At 36.0% G+C, this 19948-nt stretch overlaps 1 protein-coding gene across 2 annotated transcripts in view; it reads left to right on the top strand.

Annotated features, from left to right (window-relative positions):
* Positions 1–342: 342 nt before the first annotated feature.
* The window catches only part of BLTP1 (bridge-like lipid transfer protein family member 1), a gene marked incomplete at its 5' end in the record, with an annotated part of 191446 nt that continues 171840 nt past the window's right edge, over positions 343–19948 (top strand). For both annotated transcript variants that reach the window (XM_079697870.1, XM_079697869.1), the window contains 4 exons: positions 343–439; positions 4100–4216; positions 10453–10531; positions 11696–11760. In XM_079697870.1, coding sequence (XP_079553996.1) covers positions 343–439; positions 4100–4216; positions 10453–10531; positions 11696–11760 — 358 coding nt within the window. The remainder of the gene's footprint in view (positions 440–4099; positions 4217–10452; positions 10532–11695; positions 11761–19948) is intronic.

The following is a 19948-nucleotide window of genomic DNA, read 5'->3' as shown; positions in this document are numbered from 1 at the left end:
AAATATCTTAGATTAGATTTAAGAATAATTATGTCCCTCTTATTTTGAGCCAGAGTATAGTAAATGAACCTGAGTCTCTGTTCATACTTTGAATGGTGAAATCAGGACATTAAAAATATGATACATTGTTTTATATTTTATGTAGAAATGTGGACATGTTTGTTGTTTGTTATATTTTTGCAAATATAACAAATTTCTTCTTATTGAAGAAAGCAGAATATGATTTAATAAACTTTCACATTTATTAAATTCACCTTATTTTCCCCTTACACAGGTTAAGTTCTAAATTTAACCTTTGAACTCTTTCAGACCTTTAGATGCTATTCTGGAAAGACTTAAGTAATGGATCAAAGGAAGAATGAGAGTATTGTTCCTAGTATCACTCAATTAGAAGATTTTCTTACAGAACACAATTCCAATGTTGTTTGGCTTCTTGTTGGTAAGTAGAATATATTTTCTTGTACTTTATTGTTTTTTGTGTATGGATTAACAACTGCCAGATTTTAAGCAGTGGTTGACTGAAGTTAGAATGCTTACAATACCATTTGTTTATTTTTTGGGGAGAAGATTTTAATCTATGCTTCTTTGAATATTTGCTCTGGAAACTGCTCTGGAAGGCTGTTTTCCTTAGATTGCCTCCTTGTCTGACTTAGAAGTGGGATGAGAAGAAAGACGTAGCTTATCTTTCCTGTTTCAGATCAGCTCTTCCATTCCCCATCCCAACATACAAGCAAACACTTTTGTTTTATTATAAAAGTGATAAATCCTTGTGGCAAATATGTTTTTGCCTAATTAATCTTCTCATCTCTTTCCTCACTCTTTATTCACTTGACAGTGGGCTTTTCCAGTAATAAGTTTTTTTGTCTTATATTGCCGAACTTTTCTAGGTGTACACAAATAATACAAGACAGTGTACACTTAAATTGCAGAGAAAGGGAAGAAATACAAGTGAATGAATGAGTATGAACAAATAAGAAGGAGAAATACAAATAAAATACCAAGGAAAGGAGAGATTACTGTAGGCTGTTACTGCCCAGGATGTTTTGTGGAAGAATGGTGTTTGATTTGAACTTTATCATGGGAATTAGAAAGATACAGAGAGGAAAGTAGGAAGGGTAAGATGGGGTGAGAGAGGAAAGGGAGGGTAATGGTAATATTTATTGAGGTAATATTTATTGAGCATCCTTTGTGTGCCACATGCCACAGGCATTTTGCATATGTTGTCTCACTTAATGCTCACAGCAGACTTATGAGGGTAGGTGTTATTTTCCTATTAACTTGTTGGGGAATTGAGGCCCATAAGGATTTATTAACTTACACAGGTTACACAGCTGTTTTTTTCTGAGTGCAGGCTTATGCTTCTTTCATGACACTGCAGGATGCATGGTAGGGTTATGGTAGAGGTGAAGTGTATATAAAGGGAATTATAATGATTCATGATTTCTAGGTAAGATTGGATTACCATTTCAACTTCAAGTTTTTTTTTTCCTAATTGACAAACATGAACTACTGTAAATTATCATTAACGAAAAATAAAAAGTAAAATGAAATGCAAAACAATACTATGAAATATAACTTCATAAAAGCAGCATTTAAAATTACCTTTTAGTTTAATTAAAGGCAGAATTCTTTCTTTTTTTCTTTTTAACATTTATTTATTTATTTTGGCTGTGCTGGATCTTAGTTGCAGCAATCGGGATCTTCATTGCGGCATAAGGGATATTTAGTTGCAGCATGCGGACTCTTAGTTGCAGCATGCATGCGGGATCTAGTTCCCAACCAGGGATCAAACCTGGGCCCACTGTGTTGGGAGCGTGGTCTTACCCACTTGACCACCAGGGAAGTCCCGGCAGAATTCTTTCTTATTTCCTAGGTGCCCCTTCTCCTGTCACCTTGAATTTCTCATTTTCACATTGTATACAGCTCCTTTCTTTAAGGTGAAAATAATTGCAATGACCAGAAAAACCTAGCGGGATTGTTTAATCCCTCTGTTTTACTAATGGCCTTACGCTATTGAAGGGGATGGGGGGACATGATACAGTGAAAGGCCATAATCCTCAGGTGGTTACTCTCTGGGAAAGAAGCGTACTTTCTCAGCAAATACCTTTTGCCTTTCTGAAGGGCCTGTAACTATCTGCTCTTCACACAGTGATTTACAGTAAAAATTAATGCAAAATGACTTTAAGCTTAAAACAGTGTTGTACCATCAAAATAAGTGTTCAAAAGAATTGTTCTAGAAATAATTTTTATGGACAAATCATAGCACTTGCTACCTCAGAGCTATTACCATCAATCTAAGCTACCTTGAGGAATGTTGTATTTTGACTCTCAGTGACTGCTTTGTTTTATCTATGTTAAATAATTTTTTTTTTTTTTTTTTTTTTTGCGGTACGCGGACCTCTCACTGTTGTGGCCTCTCCCGTTGCGGAGCACAGGCTCTGGACGCGCAGGCTCAGCGGTCATGGCTCACGGGCCCAGCCGCTGCGCGGCATGTGGGATCCTCCCGGACCAGGGCACGAGCCCATGTCCCCAGCATCGACAGGTGGACTCTCAACCACTGCGCCACCAGGGAAGCCCTATGTTAAAAAAATTTTTAAAAATTTTACGAACTTAATATGATGTTGCTAAAAGGTTACACATATTAAATTGCTTTATATTACTGTCTTAATCTAGAAAATAGTTATACTATTTAAATGGATAAGTAAAAGAAAATTTATCGAAAAATACTTTCTTGTGTTTTGCGTTTTGTATGTTTACGAACTAGGTTTTTTGGGAATATTATAAATTTTATAAGTGACCATAAACTTTTCATGAAAAATTCATGATCAAATTTAGAATATCATTTACTGTAATAATATTTACTGGTGTTCTTTAAAAGTAAGTTGTTGTCGGGGCTTCCCTGGTAGCGCAGTGGTTGAGAGTCCGCCTGCCGATGCAGGGGACACGGGTTCGTGCCCCGGTCCGGGAAGATCCCACATGCCGCGGAGTGGCTAGGCCCGTGAGCCATGGCCACTGAGCCTGCGCGTCCGGAGCCTGTGCTCCACAGCGGGAGAGGACACAGCAGTGAGGGGTCCGTGTACCGCAAAAAAAAAAAAAAAAAGTAAGTTATTGTCTTATTAATTGCAGCAAAATAGTATTTGGTGGCCTATTTAATATAGATATATCTTGAAGTAGGTTAAAATTGTCACTCCTTTCCAATAGTACTTTAAAAGCAGAGACTATTGATTTTTTTAAAAAGTGACTTTTCAGGCTTCCCTGGTGGCACAGTGGTTAAGAATCCACCTGCCAGTGCAGGGGACACGGGTTCAAGCCCTGATCCAGGAAGATCCCACATACCGTGGAGCAGCTAAGCCCGTGTGCCACAACTACTGAGCCTGCACTCTAGATCCTGTGAGCCACAACTACTGAGCCCATGTGCCACAACTACTGAAGCCCGTGCGCCTGGAGCCCGTGCTCCACAACGAGAGAAGCCACCACAACGAGAAGCCCGTACCCCGCAATGAAGAGTAGCCCCCACTCACCACAACTAGAGAAAGCCTGTGCACAGCAACAAAGATCCAGCACAGCCAAAAATAAAATAAATAAATTTATTTTTTTTAAAAAGTGACCTTTCCATGATGTAAAAAAAAAAAATCAGTTTTCTTTATTTTTAAGTGGACGGTATTAGGAGTGAGCTTTTAGCCTAATAAAGGTAGTTTTTTTTTTCATAATATTCAGAAATATGGGCTTTTTCATCCCAGAACATCTTTGTGTATGTTTAATAACTGAAACAGTACAAAGGAGTGTAAAAGGAAACAGGAAAAAAAGGAAAGCCATTTTACTTGAAACATTGCTTTACTTCATCTGATTGAAATCTGTGTTTTGCTGGCTCATGACTTACAGAGAATGAAGAAAGTTGAATAAAGAATCAACTTGTGGTTTTGAAAATTCAAGTATTAAATTGTAAGAGGACATTTTACCATATGGAAGTAAATCCTCTCGTTTCTGAACATGATAAATGATCTTTCACTAACAAATTTTTATTGAGATATTAAGATGACCGAAGGAAACGTATAGTGAGATCCTTTTTTTTTTTTTTTGCATTTTTTTCTCCCAACAGCTACCATTTTGTCCTGTGGATGGATTATTTATCTCACGTATTATAATTCTCGGAATGTTGGTCTTATTTTAACACTGGTTCTTAACAGATTATACAAGCATGGCTATATCCATATTGGTAAGTTTGAGTAATTTTTTTCTTCTCTGTAATCTTGAGATGTATATTGTAAATATGTATTTTATAAACAGATAATAGCTTTAGAAATTTACCTTTGTTTTATGAAAGTTAAACTAATTTAACTGGAATTTCTCTCATATAGCATATAGTTCAAGTAGAGTTGAACTACCACTTGGTTATGTCCTTTACCTCATTCTTATTTCTTAAAGTGTTTCTAAGTGGTTTTTTTTTTGGCTTATAAGAGACAATCATTAAAATAATTTGAAAAATCTAGACATATAACATATGGAACTAGAAGTTTCTTAAGGTCCTACTATCCAAAGAAACTTTCTAATGCTTGATGAAGTTTTACTGTTTTTTTTTAAACTGATACCTAAAAAATCTATAACTGTAAGTGGAATCATCTTGTGTATTTCATTTTGTAGCCTTCTTTATTAATTTAGCTTGACTACTTATAAATGGGAAGTTTGCAAATAGATAGGAGGATGTCTTAGGAAGTTATATGCCTTAGAAAGCCCTAAACCACTGGGAAAAAGGGGTGAAGAGTCAGCAAATAGAATGTTTCTGATCTTCCTTAGAGTTGAGTACCTCTTAGTGGTCATAAATAAAACTTTTCTCAAACGTAAGTAGTCTTTCATTAATTTGAGGCAATGACGGGTTCCTGGAGTCACCCAAATTAATGGAGAAGAATGGTGAATTAGTCACTGCTTTGGGTTTTTTTTTTTTTTTTTTTTTTATACTGCAGGTTCTTATAAGTCATCAGTTTTATACACATCAGTGTATATGTGTCAATCCCAATCACCCAATTCAGCACACCACGATCCCCACCCCACCGTGGTTTTCCCCCCTTGGTGTGCATACGTTTGTTCTCTATCTGTGTCTCAACTTCTGCCCTGCAAACCGATTCATCTGTACCATTTTTCTAGGTTCCACATACATGCATTAATATATAATATTTGTTTTTCTCTTTCTGACTTACTTCACTCTGTATGACAGTCTCTAGATCCATCCACATCTCAACAAATGACTCAATTTTATTCCTTTCTATGGCTGAGTAATATTCCATTGTATATATGTACCACTACTTCTTTATCCATTCGTCTGTCGATGGGCATTTAGGTTGCTTCCATGACCTGGCTATGGTAAATAGTGCTGCAATGAATATTGGGGTGCATGTGTCTTTTTGAATTATGGTTTTCTCTGGGTATAAGCCCAGTAGTGGGATTGCTGGATCATATGGTAATTCTATTTTTAGTTTTTTAAGGAACCTCCATACTGTTCTCCATAGTGACTGTATCAATTTACATTCCCGCCAACAGAGCAAGAGGGTTCCCTTTTCTCCATGCCCTCTCCAGCATTTGTTGTTTGTGAATTTTCTGATGATGCCCATTCTCACTGGTGTGAGGTGATAGATACCTCATTGTACTTTTGATTTGCATTTCTCTCATAATTAGTGATGTTGAGCAGCTTCTCATGTGCTTCTTGGCCATCTGTATATCTTCTTTGGAGAAATGTCTATTTAGGTCTTCTGCGCATTTTTGGATTGGGTTGTTTGTTTCTTTAATATTGAGCTGCATGAGCTGTTTATATATTTTGGAGATTAATCCTTTGTCCTTTGATTTGTTTGCAAATATTTTCTCCCATTCTGAGGGTTGTCTTTTTGTCTTTTTATGGTTTCCTTTGCTGTGCAAAAGCTTTGAAGTTTCATTAGGTCCCATCTGTTTATCTTTGTTTTTATTTCCATTTCTCTAGGAGGTGGATCAAAAAAGATCTTGCTGTGACTTATGTCAAAGAGTGTTCTACCTATGTTTTCCTCTAAGAGTTTTATAGTGTCTGGTCTTACATTTAGGTCTCGAATCCATTTTGAGTTTATTTTTGTGTATGGTGTTAGGGAGTGTTCTAATTTCATTCTTTTACATGTAGCTGTCCAGTTTTCCCATCACCACTTATTGAAGAGACTGTCTTCTCTCCATTGTATATATTTGCCTCCTTTACCATAGATTAGTTGACCATAGGTGCGTGGGTTTATCTCTGGGCTTTCTGTCTTGTTCCATTGAACTATGTTTCTGTTTTTGTGCCAGTACCATATTGTCTTGATTACTGTAGCTTTGTAGTATAGTCTGAAGTCAGGGAGTCTGATTCCTCCAGCTCCGTTTTTTTCCCTCAAGACTGCTTTGGCTATTTGGGGTCTTTTGTGTCTCCATACAAATTTTAAGATGATTTGTTCTAGTTCTGTAAAAAATGCCATTGGTAATTTGATAGGGAGTGCATTGAATCTGTAGATAGCTTTGGGTAGTATAGTCATTTTCACAATATTGATTCTTCCAATCCAAGAACATGGTATATCTCTCCATCTGTTGGTATCATCTTTAATTTCTTTTATCAGTGTCTTACAGTTTTCTGCATACAGGTCTTTTGTCTCCCTAGGTAGGTTTATTCCAGGTATTTTATTCTTTTTGTTGCAGTGGTAAATGGGAGTGTTGCCTTAATTTCTCTTTCAGATTTTTCATCATTAGTGTATAGGAGTGCAAGAGATTTCTGTGCATTAATTTTGTATCCTGCAACTTTACCAAATTCATTGATTAGCTCTAGTAGTTTTCTGGTGGCATCTTTAGGATTCTCTATGTATAGTATCATGTCATCTGCAAACAGTGACAGTTTTACTTCTTCTTTTCCAATTTGTATTCCTTTTATTTCTTTTTCTTCTCTGATTGCCATGGCTAGGACTTCCAAAACTATGTTGAATAAGGGTGGCAAGAGTAGACATCCTTGTCTCTTTCCTGATCTTAGAGGAAATGCTTTCAGTTTTTCACCATTGAGAATGATGTTTACTGTGGGTTTGTCATATATGGCCTTTATTATGTTGAGGTAGGTTCCCTCTGTGCCCACTTTCTGGAGAGTTTTTATCATAAATGGGTGTTGAATTTTGTCAAAAGCATCTTCTGCATCTGTTGAGATGATCATATGGTTTTTATTCTTCAATTTGTTAATATGGTGTATCACATTGATTGATTTGCATATATTGAAGAATCCTTGCATCCCTGGGATAAATCCCACTTGATCATGGTGTATGATCCTTTTAATGTTTTGTTGGATTCTGTTTGCTAGTATTTTTTTGAGGATTTTTGCATCTATGTTCATCGGTGATATTGGTCTGTAATTTTCTTTTTTTGTAGTATCTTTGTCTGGTTTTGGTGTCAGGGTGATGGTGGCCTCATAGAATGAATTTGGGAGTGTTCCTTCCTCTGCAATTTTTTGGAGGAGTTTGAGAAGGATGGGTGTTAGCTCTTCTCTAAATGTTTGATAGAATTCACCTGTGAAGTCATCTGGTCCTGGACTTTTGTTTGTTGGAAGATTTTTAATCACAGTTTCAATTTCAGTGCTTGTGATTGGTCTGTTCATATTGTGTATTTCTTCCTGGTTCAGTCTCAGCAGGTTGTGCATTTCTAAGAATTTGTCCATTTCTTCCAGCTTTTCCATTTTATTGGCATAGAGTTGCTTGTAGTAGTCTCTTAGGATGCTTTGTGTTTCTGCAGTGTCTGTTGGAACTTCTCTTTCATTTCTAATTTTATTGATTTGAGTCCTCTCCCTCTTTTTCTTGATGAGTCTGGGTAATGGTTTATCAATTTTATTTATCTTCTCAAAGAACCAGCTTTTAGTTTTATTGATCTTTGCTATTGTTTTCTTTGTTTCTGTTTCATTTATTTCTGCTGTGATATTTATGATTTTATTCCTTCTGCTAACTTTGGGTTTTGTTTGTTCTTCTTTCTCTTGTTCCTTTAGGTATAAGTTTAGATTGTTTACTTGAGTTTTTTCTTGTTTCTTGAGGTACTCTTGTATAGCTATAAACTTCCTTCTTAGAACTGCTTTTGCTGCATCCCATAGGTTTTGGATCATCGTGTTGTCATTGTCATTTGTCTCTATGTATTTTTTGATTTCTTCTTTGATTCCTTCAGTGATCTCTTGGTTATTTAGTAACGTATTGTTTAGTCTCCATGTGTCTGAGTTTTTAATGTTTTTTTTCCGTGTAATTGATTTCTAATCTCATAGTGTTGTGGTCAGAAAAGATGCTTGATATGATTTCATTTTTCTTAAATTTACTGAGGCTTCTTTTGTGACCCAAGATGTGATCTATCCTGGAGAATGTTCCATGTGCACTTGAGGAGAAAGTGTAATCTGCTGTTTTTGGGTGGAATGTCCTATAAATATCAATTAAATCTATCTGGTCTGTTATATCATTTAAAGCTTATGTTTCCTTATTTATTTTCATTTTGGATGATCTGTCCATTGGTGTAAGTGAGGTGTTAAAATCCCCCACTATTATTGTGTTACTGTCGATTTCCTCTTTTATAGCTCTTAGCAGTTGCCTCTTGTATTGTGGTGCTCCTATGTTGGGTACATATATATTTATAATTGTTATATCTTCTTCTTGGATTGATCCCTTGATCATTACATTGTGTCCTTCCTTGGCTCTTGTAACATTCTTTATTTTAAAGTCTATTTTATCTGATATGAGTATAGCTACTCCAGCTTTCTTTTGATTTCCATTTGCATGGAATATCTTTTTCCATCCCCTCACTTTCAGTCTGTATGTGTCCCTAGGTCTGAAGTGGGTCTCTTGTAGACAGCATATATATGGGTCTTGTTTTTGTATCCATTCAGCAAGCCTGTGTCTTTTGGTTAGAGCATTTAATCCATTCACGTTTAAGGTAATTATTGATATGTAGATTCCTATTTTCTTAATTGTTTTGGATTTCTTTTTGTAGCTCCTTTTCTTCTCTTGTGTTTCCACTTAGAGAAGTTCCTTTAGCATTTGTTGTAGAGCTGGTTTGGTGGTGCTGAATTCTCTTAGGTTTTTTTTTTTTTTTTTGCGGTATGCGGGCTTCTCACTGCTGTGGCCTCTCCCGTTGTGGAGCACAGGCTCCGGACAGGCAGGCTCAGCGGCCATGGCTCACGGGCCCAGCCACTCCGCGGCATGTGGGATCTTCCCAGTCTCTTAGCTTTTGCTTGTCTGTAAAGCTTTTGATTTCTCCATCGATCTGAATGAGATCCTTGCTGGGTAGAGTAATGTTGGTTGTAAGTTCTTCCCTTTTCATCACTTTAAGTATATCATGCTACTCCCTTCTGGCTTGTAGAGTTTCTGCTGAGAAATCAGCTGTTAACCTTATGGGAGTTCCCTTGTATATTATTTGTCATTTTTCCCTTGTTGCTTTTAATAATTTTTCTTTGTCTTTAATTTTTACCAATTTGATAACTATGTGTCTTGGCGTGTTTCTCCTTGGGTTTATTCTGTATGGAATTCGCTGTGCTTCCTGGACTTGGGTGGCTATATCCTTTCCCATGTTAGGGAAGTTTTCGACTATAATCTCTTCAGATATTTTCTCTGGTCCTTTCTCTCTCTTTTCTCCTTCTAGGACCCCTATAATGCGAATGTTGTTGCGTTTAATGTTGTCCCAGAGGTCTCTTAGGCTGTCTTCATTTCTTTTCATTGTTTTTTCTTTATTCTGTTCCACAGCAGTGAATTCCAGCATTCTGTCTTCCAGGTCACTTATCCGTTCTTCTGCCTCAGTTATTCTGCTATTGATTCCTTCTAGTGTAATTTTCATTTCAGTTATTGTATTGTTCATCTCTGTTTGTTTGTTCTTTAATTCTTCTAGGTCTTTGTTAAACATTTTTTGCATGTTCTCGATCTTTGCCCCTATTCTTTTTCTGAGTTCCTGGATCATCTTCACTATCATTATTCTGAATTCTTTTTCTGGAAGGTTGCCTATCTCCACTTCATTTAGTTGTTTTTCTGGGGTTTTATCTTGTTTCTTCATCTGGTATATAGCCCTCTGCCTTTTCATCTTGTCTTTCTGTGAATGTGGTTTGTGTTCCACAGGCTGCAGGATTGTAGTTCTTCTTGCTTCTGCTGTCTGCCCCCTGCACTGCTTTGGGTTTGTTTATTGGCTGTGCCTAATTAAGGGAATTATCCATAGGAAGCAGCTGTTTAAACTAATGTTCTCATATAGTTATTTAGTGGCTCAGTTCATAGTGATGATATGTATGGCACTTTTTGTTATATTTGAGGGAAAAATTTTAGAAGGTTAGTAAGGCTTTAAGGATATCAGGAAGGGAGTAGGGAGAGAACATTTAATTATTGAGTAAATTGAATGCTAAGAGCATTTAAAGCTTTAAGGACTCTACTGTCTTACAAAACAATTACATTAATTGCTGTTGTTTTTTTCCTACAACAGGCTCCTTTTCTTTCTCTGTTCTTTCTGGAAAAGTCATGGTTCGTGAAATCTATTACATTACAGAAGACATGTCTATTAGGTAAGAATAAATAAATAAATAAATGAGGACCCATCTTAAACAAATTTGAAATATTACAAATTTTTTTGATTATAATACTGTATTGAATATGACTTGCTTTTTCATATTAGAAATGTTGGCCTTTTCAAATAAAATCATAAAAATCGTTTTCTTCAGTGACTCATACTTGGTGAATTGATTTTTTTAAATGTTTCTATCAGTGGATTAATTTAGCTAAGGTTTAAGCTGGCAAAATATTATTGAATAGCAGCTTACTGAAATGAACAATCTTATGTCATCCCTAGTTTTAAATATTGAGCCATTAGATTACCTGACAATTTTTGTTTTAGAATTCATTGTGGTCATTTGTTATGTAAGCAAGGATCAGGGACGTTGATAACTCTCATCCATTAGTTCCTTAGTATAGATAGTCAGTTTTTAGAATTATTTAGCATTTATTAACATTTCTAATTTTACCTCAAGGAGGAAATGAAATCTGAATATAATAAGAAATGATAGTTCATATGTTTGTTATATTCTGTCTTCTGTAAGCCTTGAAAGAATAGCTTACTCTTATTTTTGTGATTTGCTTAAAATTTGTTAGTTAGATAAAACTTGAAGATATGGAATTAGTTGAGAGGTGCTAGGGTTTGGCGGCCCTCATACCTCATTTATAACGGAGAGGTAACTTCTTTGTGAGTCTAAAATTATTTCCAAGTTAAAATTAAAAAGTGAAAGTTAGGTTATAATTCCATCCTTCTGGGATATGAAGTGTTGTATCACTATAGAAATGAAAGAAAATCTTTAAAAGTTTTCCGTTAGTGTGCTAATATCCCCCTTTGAAGATTTGGCTTTTAGCTTATATAATTTTAACTCCTTTTTTAAATTTTAAAAATTTAAAATTTAAATTTAAAAAAGAAAAAGTTTTTTCTCTTAACACTTTATTTTCCTGTTAAATGTAATCTGGTATTACAGTTTACCTAAATAGAAGAATCTAAGAGCTTTGCAAATCTTCTTTTCCTTTCTTAACTGGAATGTTATGAAACATCTTGGTATGCTAGTGTCCTGTTGAAAATTTTGTGTATTTCCTTATCATCAATTGCCTGCCTTTTATAATAACTAATTAAGAAATGAGTTAAGTAAATTGTTACTTAAGCTTTCCTTTCTGTAATTTATCTTGCTTAGAATTCAAGATGGATTTATAATTTTTCGGTGGTGGAAAATGTATAACCCAAAGCAGAAGCAACATGGTGAGCTTTCATTTTTGCATGTGTTTGAAATCTTCAATCATATAATCAGAATTTTCATTTGTAGATAGTTAAAAATATTTTGTAATAGTTAAAAGTATTTTTAAAAGCTTTGGAGTTTATAGAACTGATTTTAATACCCCTTGGCTGGAAATCCTTCAGCAGCTTTCCTCTTGCATGGTTAAATTTAGTTTCTTTAGCCTATTATTTATTTAGGGTTATTCTCAGTATGACCCTTACCCACATTTCCACCCTTACCTCCTATTACATCTATGGACTTAATCCCATACTGTGGTTAGAGTGGCCTTCCTAGCACTCTTTAATCATTCTACTAAGACACTTCTCTTACTTTTCAGCTTCTTTGACTTTATTTATACTTTTACGTGGCATTGTGACTAATTCTCATTTATCTACTGTTGTAAGGATGAGCAGAAAAGAGGAAATGCAGACTTTGACTCTCTTCTGGTTCTGCTTTTTATCATCAGAATTTTCTCTCAGAATATTGTCCTCAAATCTTCATTTCACAACTGTAGGTGTTCCTGTTTGTGAATGTACCCTTCGTTCTCTACATTAACCACACCAGTGGCCTCAAGGAGAGTAGACCTTGTCTTTACTTTCTAGAATATTGATTCTCAAACATTTTTGATCTCAGGAACCTATTACATTGTTCTAAATTATTGAGGATTCCAAAGAGCTTTTATTCATGTAAGTTATATCTATTTATATTTACTGCATTCACAATTAAGCCTGATCATTATAGAAACATTTTTATTTCATTAAAAATACCTATCATAAATCCATTACATATTAAAATAAATAACAAACTTTATGAAGAATAACTTTTCCAAAGCAAAAAAATTAGTGAGAAGAGTGACACTGTTTTATATTTTGCAAATATTTTAAATATCCTAATGGAAGATAATTGAATTCTCACCTCTGCTTTTATATTCAGTCTGTTGTACCATATACTTCATGTAGCCTCTAAAAAACTCCATTGTCCACTCATGGGAGAATGAGAAAAAGTCAAACATCTTAGTATAATACTATCAAAATAATTCTGACTTTGTGGTCTTCCAGAAAGGGTTTCAGTATCTCCCCAGAAGTCCCTGGACCATACTTTGATAACTACAGAGATTTTAAGTGGGGCCTGGGAGTGTAAGGTCAAAAGAGGACGAAACCCCTCCACCTTTCTTAGTGATGAAGACCTCTGTTTCTGGCACCCCACTGAGATTCTGAAATGGTGATTGGTTCTGTATAACTTTGGAACTTTCCAATTAAATGTTGGATTTTGTGTGTGTTTGTGTGTGTGTGTGTGTGTGTGTGTGAGCTCATCTAGGAATCTTACCATCGTATATAACTTGTTTGTATAGGAAAATAGATTTAAAGTTCCAAAAGTTTTAAAACTTATCAAAACTTTGAGCTATCCTAAATTACTTTTAGATTTTGCTATTGTTTCACCATTGTTTAGTCTTTTTTTAAACTGTCATTTCCTTGCTCCCACGTATCTTTTGCCCCTCCTGTATAATACATAATAATGTACTCTACCTTGAAAAGGTTGACATTAGTTGGTTACAATTTGACATCTGAAGAGGTAACAAAATCAGAATGATTAGAAGAAATAATGGCAAATTTCATGTCTGGAAAAAGTTTTCTAAAAATTAGAGTTGTACATTAGATAATTTTGAACAGAGGCTGAGTGACTTCATATGATAAAAGTATTCTGTGGGACTTTGGAATAGGATTTTTGCAATCTTTCATCTGTGATTGAGAATGGCTGGCTGTATGTTATTACCAGTCTTCAGTCTGTGATTTTAGAATATCAGTTGTTAAACCAACTTTTTTACCTCTTTTCTTATCATTTACTAGAAGCATTCTCACAGGAAATAAAAAGTGTTCTTTAGATATTATGTTAGTGCATTGGGAATCTTTTAAGTTTTGACTTTTTATGAAATCTGAATAAATTCAAAATTTTGAGTCACTTTCCTACACTGTTAACCATGTTAAATGTTGTGGAGAGAATTTTCTTGACTTTTTTTTTTTTTTAATTTTTAAGTCTTAAAGGTGGCAGTTAAGTAAAGATATCTTACACTTTAGAGATGGTTAAAGCTCATTCCTGAGAGCCAAGTTCCTTTGAGCTCAGTCCCAGCTTCTAACACATTTACTTAACTTTGCACAGGCCCAGTATTTCTGCCTCTGATTTAGTTTGAAAAATCCATCTCATTTGTCCCTTAGAGATAGATTACTTTAGGAGAATATTTTTCCTCAGCACGTCATGCTTCTTTTAATCTTGTAGTCTATTTGTTAGGTGACTTGCTGTTTTGACTTAATCTTTTTTTCTCTTTACATGTTTAGTTAACATAAGCTTTGTTGTTAACAAGGTTACAATGGAGCTGAAACAAAAGTTCTCTTCATTTATATAGCTTGTTTGTGATAAAAAAAAACTATTTGTATACTTATATTAGGAACTTTATTTCCAATTTCTTTTTTTTTTTTTTTAGTGTTTTAAAATGTTCATGTGAACTGATAAAGCTGTAAGGGGGTGGTGGGGTGAGGAAGCCCATTTGGCCTTAGGGCACCTCCACCCCATGCTTTTTACCCCAGGATTCCAAGGAACACAGGAAACAACCAATTTTTCTCAAAATCTATTACCAATTTGGAAACAATTAATGTTCTCAAAACCCCTCATTTGGCAGATGGAAAATCAGAAACTACTGTGATTATAGCTGGTAAAATCAGGACAAAAACCCAGGTCTACTAACTTCCAGTCTAGTGCTTCTTATATTTATAAAACAACCTTGTCAAATGTGGCCCAAGAAGGTTCCTTAGAGATTCTTATGGATAAACACTGATCACAGCTTATGGGGAGGAATGAAGACATTTGCAGTGTCCAGAGGCAACTGCACGACTTAAACTAAGCCTACTGCGATTGCCCATTTCAGAATTTTCTTTGACACGGGGAATACCATCCTAAATTGTTTATAGTCTTTTTTTTTTGAAGAAAATAATTAATTTTATCATGAAATGTAACATCTCCTTAAAGTGGATTGCTATTCACCAAAACACATGGATGAGGGTCAAGAGTAACTGACCCAAGTTCTTTAGGAAAGAGGTAACTTTTGATAAAAATCTTTACCTAATTGAACAGATTTTTTTTTTTTTTTTTTTTGTGGTATGTGGGCCTCGCGCTGTTGTGGCCTCTCCCGTTGCGGAGCACAGGCTCCAGACGCGCAGGCTCAACGGCCATGGCTCACGGGCCCAGCTGCTCCGCGGCATGGGGGATCCTCCCGGACCGGGGCACGAACCCGTGTCCCCTGCATCGGCAGGCGGACTCTCAACCACTGAGCCACCAGGGAAGCCCTGAACAGATTTTTATTTTGAATTCACTTTACTGATCATTGTGTTAAGTTGGAGTGGGGGATAAAAAAAATAGGTGCTATCCAAATCTACTTGAGGGAATACATTCATACAAACAATTGTAATTAAAGAAAAAATGGAGCAATGAGTGTGTGTTGAGGAAAAATACTGAGAACCATCTTCAGAACCATCTTCAAAGTTGGTCCATACCAACTTTCGAATGGACCACTTGGTGTGGTCCCAGCTGGTTCATGGTTTGATGATGTTATAAGTTCTGCCTATTGGTCAAGAAGCAGAATGGTAGATGGAGGGCTGTTGTGAAAGTTCCATGCTTGATGATGACAGTGAGTAGGATTGTGTCATGCAGGGGCGGAGTGGATGGGAGGGTAGCTCAGATGGAATAACTGGTTTGACCAGTGGCAATAAGGTTGGAAAACGGGTGTGTTTAGGAATTAACAACTCCATTTGGTGGTAAATATAAGGTAAAGGAATAATAGGGGATAATTTGGAAGCTGTGTTATGGAGGATATTGAACACCTGGCAGTCACTGCCGTGAAAGGTTTTTGGGCAGGGGAGTGATATGAACTTAGCTCATTTCAAAGAATATAGCAAAATGTAATCACTACTTGAGATGCATAACCCAAGACTAATATAAATAGCTCAAATATTAGCCCTTCCTTGACTGGCTCTCCCCTGTCATTTCTTTGTGTCTTGAATTCTTTTTGTCACTCTTAATGTTAACATAAATATGTGTCTCTGCTCTCCCTCTGGAATTGTCCATAATGTAGAACAGAAATATTATCATAATTTTTGGATATTTTATGTTTTTCTTAATATTGAATAACATTTAAATTATTTTTTCCAAATTGTTCTTTCTCATTTTTTTTATGCCAGTGGTTTGCAGTAGAAAAAAAACTCACCCCTCCATTTTACAGTGATGTTAAAAGTTGGTAGACTTTATCAGTTATCACTTCTATAATTCTAATTATTTGCTCATAGTTTTACCTACATTTAAAAATTTAAATGTATGTGCTCATGAATAGCACAGCTTTCGTGAATGGTCAAAGAAGTTTCTCTTCCATATGCTTTTAAAAGATATTCTTTGCTGTAAAGGATGACATTCTTTACATTGTGCTCACAGTTACACCCTTCAAAGGTAAAGACACAATGCCAAATAGCAGTGCAGGAATAAGCAGTTTGGTCTAAGTACATTATTAGTCTAGCATTTATAAGGGACAGAATTTATCAGAATATAGTGTAGAGGAATGAATAGGCTGCAAAGTAAGCTTCTGGTAAAAAGTTGGACAATATTATGGAATATAGGTTAAAATAGTGAGCTATATTCAGTAGCAAGACCTTACATTCTGGATATTACTTCTTGCTGATTAAGGGAAGATCCAGGGCTTCCCTGGTGGTGCAGTGGTTGAGAGTCCGCCTATCCATGCAGGGGACACGGGTTCATGCCCCGGTCCGGGAAGATCCCACATGCCGCGGAGCGGCTGAGCCCATGAGCCATGGCTGCTGAGCCTGTGCGTCCGGAGCCTGTGCTCTGCAATGGGAGAGGCCACAACAGTGAGGCCCGCGTACCGCAAAAAAAAAAAAGGGAAGATCCATGTGCTTTGACAGTTAACCAAGCAGGAAGTAGAGATGATTGATATTTCTTGGTGGAAAATTTAGAAGCCTAACTGGGGCATGTGCCTGAGAAGATACATGGCCACTAGCCTTCCAAGGAGATAGACCCCATTGGTGGGTAGGACCAAGATTTTCATTAGGAAGTTTTAGAGCTGCTCTATTAGGAGAAAAGAGGTATGTTAAGTGCTGAAACTACTGTGCCATAGAGCTTGGTTGGGATAATTTAAGCCAGGAGCAGATTTAAATTTGTCACTTGTCCAGTTTAACCCTTTAAAAAAGAGAAAACAGAACACATCTAATTCATTTACCATAGAGTTTGTTGTAAAATATGCCCTAGGTCATGAATTAGTGATCTGTTATAGATGGTTGTTGGCTAAAGGCCACTTAATGAGGATATCAGTCAAAAATCTTTATTTTTAGGATATTTAATTTTAAAGGATCCTTTTGGAAAATAAATAGCAGGGCCAGTTACCTCTTAATATGTGGTGATATATCATAGTGTTTAAATTCATACTAGTCTGACAAACTAGGCATGCATCCTTCTTATCCAGAGGAATTCTTGGGCTGTTGAGAAGCAAAAGGATGATGGTAAAGTATGTCCCTTTCTGTTATTTTGTTGCTTAGAAGTTTTAGCCTAATATAATCTAGTACTTTTAAATTTGTAGCATCTAGATCTTGTTTGTTAAATACATAAAGGAAATAAAAATCCCTGAACAATTCTTAAAAGGTCAGCAGACTATTTTGTCTTTGTGCTAAGTATCGATTCTAAGTATTACAAGGCCTTGTCAGCACTTCTGCACTTTAGATTTTTTACTGCAAATAACATGTGTCCCAATTATATAATTAAATAAGTGCCTTTTTCCCGATTTCCCTTTGGAAAACAAGAAGTCTCAATTAGCTGTTTGCTCAGGAGACTTAAGCTGTTCTACAACATTCATTTACTTTTTTCCTCCGTAAGTTAACTGCTTGTTAAGAGCCTTTTATGCCTATACTTCTATCTATTGGATATTTTATTAAAAAATGAGTTTGGGAAGCCCATTATGTGAATGTTAGATGACAAGGAGTATGAGAAAGAGAAGATTTCTGCCTTCAAGGGTAGAGCAGTGTTAATGTAAAGAGAAGATTTAGAAGAGCCAGTTGATTATACCTTTCTTAAATTATGTATAAAATAAAGTTTTCCGTTTGACTCCCAGTATCATCAGAATGAATGAAACCTAAAAACTGCTTTTAAAATTTCTAGGAGAGATAAATGTCAGTGAGAAATCTAGTGTTATCAGAATTTAACAATTAAATACTACATTTAAGTTTTGACTATTGATCAGTTTTTTTTTATATAAAATGCAAAGAAATAACTGGACCCGTTTTGTACATTTCTGTTTTCAGGGATTAATAACTTTTTTGCCTTTGAAATACTCATTACATTTATTAATATAATTGATAAGTAATTTTATTTTGTGGTTAAGAACCTATTTAGAGACCTGGATTTTAGTCTACTTCCTAGTTATATAATCTTGGGCTCTGACTGCTAGGGTTGTTGTGAGGATTAAATGAGATTATATGAGTAAAGTGCCTAGAACAGTACCTGGAACATAGCAACTGTTCAATAGAGGTGAGCTGCTTTTGTTATTATGATGAACATTATGTCACATTATTAAATGAAAAATTATTTAAAAAGAAGAGAATTCAGTACAAATAAAAAGTGAATACATAATTTATATGACTAGTAAGAAGAATTTGACCTGCAAAGCCAAGGGAACTAGCTAGTATTTATGGTATACAACAATCCTACAGGTAGGTAGAGGTATTCTCATTTTATAAATGAGAAAAATGAGGCTCAGCATGGTTAAGGTACTTGCCTTAGGTCATAGCATTTGTAAATAATGTTACAGGAATCCAATCTTATATCCTTTCTACTGTCTATTTACTGCCTTTTTCTAATTCCTGGAGAATCTAGTGTAGGATTCCCCAACTTTCTTTTTTCCCCCCCAAAAAAGCTGTATATGTGTGTTGCTGAAATTAGGCCTCTGTACACTGGTGCTGGATTAAATCTCAGAGACAGAGTTTTGGGTGAAGTAGAAAGAAATAGCTTTATTGCTTTGCCAGGTAAAGGGGGCCACAGCAGGCTAATATCCTCAAGACTGTGTGTTCCACCCTGGAGCGGATAGTGAGGAATCTTATAGTGTTCAAGGAGCAAAGTGTCATTAGCTTGTGGACATTCTTCTGATTGGTTGGTGGTGAGGTAATGGGGAGTCAGCATCATCAGCCTTCTGGTTCCAATCAGTCTGGGGTCTGCGTGCTTGTGGGCAGCATACAGATAATTTCTTCCACCTGATGGGGGTTTCAATATCTGCAAAACAGCTCAAAGGAGGTGGCTCAGAATATTATCCGTAGTCCTTGAGGAAGAACTAAAGGTCCTTGACTTTGTTTAACGGCTGAAGTATTATTATTTTGTCTTGCTTGACTATTTCCCTTTCTTTCTGCATTTTCTCACTTCTTTGATTAAATTTATTCTTTGACTAAAGTTTTTCTAGAGACAAAAGGCAGGCAGAGGACATGGGTGGCTCTCTATTCTGGAAAGGTCTCACAGGGTTCTTCTCAGTTACGTGTGTGTGTGGGTGTGCATGCGTGTACTCACATGTCTATATGTGAGAGATACATGCCTTTGAAACCTCTCTGTCTTTTTTGAGTGCTCATCTATCTGTTAGGGGAGGTGTTTATTTATTAGGATGTGCCCTGTTGATCTGGGAAGGTATCCTTGTCTATGTGTGGGGTACCTCTGCATGTGGGCTCTGTATGTACATACTTATCTCTGTGAGGGTGATGCTATGAGTACTGAATATGCTAGTACAGTAGTACTTGTATTCATGCATCTGCATGTATGGCTCTGTGAGAGTATATGTATGTATGTGTTTGTCTTTATGAGTGGTTCTGTGTTTGAGTGCTTAAATGAATGCATGCCCCCCTCTGTATATGTGTGCTCACCTCTGTGTATGTGCTTTTTCCTATGTTTCTGTCTCTTTGGGTGTGCTCTTGGGCCACCTTTTTGCATCTGTGTTTGTTGGGATAGGGGTTGACGGATGGAGAGGGAATTGCCACATGGAATATTCCTGGGAATGGCAGAAAGCTGGGATTATTGACAGAAAAGATCCTGGGCAAAGACTCTGAAGAGAATAAGGTCATGTAAGCTTGGAGATCAACCAGGCTT

The sequence above is a fragment of the Hyperoodon ampullatus genome, assembly GCF_949752795.1.
Source record: "Hyperoodon ampullatus genome assembly, chromosome: 1".
Taxonomy (NCBI): domain Eukaryota; kingdom Metazoa; phylum Chordata; class Mammalia; order Artiodactyla; family Ziphiidae; genus Hyperoodon; species Hyperoodon ampullatus.
The sequence above is the reverse complement of the archived record's forward strand: the minus strand, read 5'-3'. Positions and strand labels throughout refer to the sequence as shown.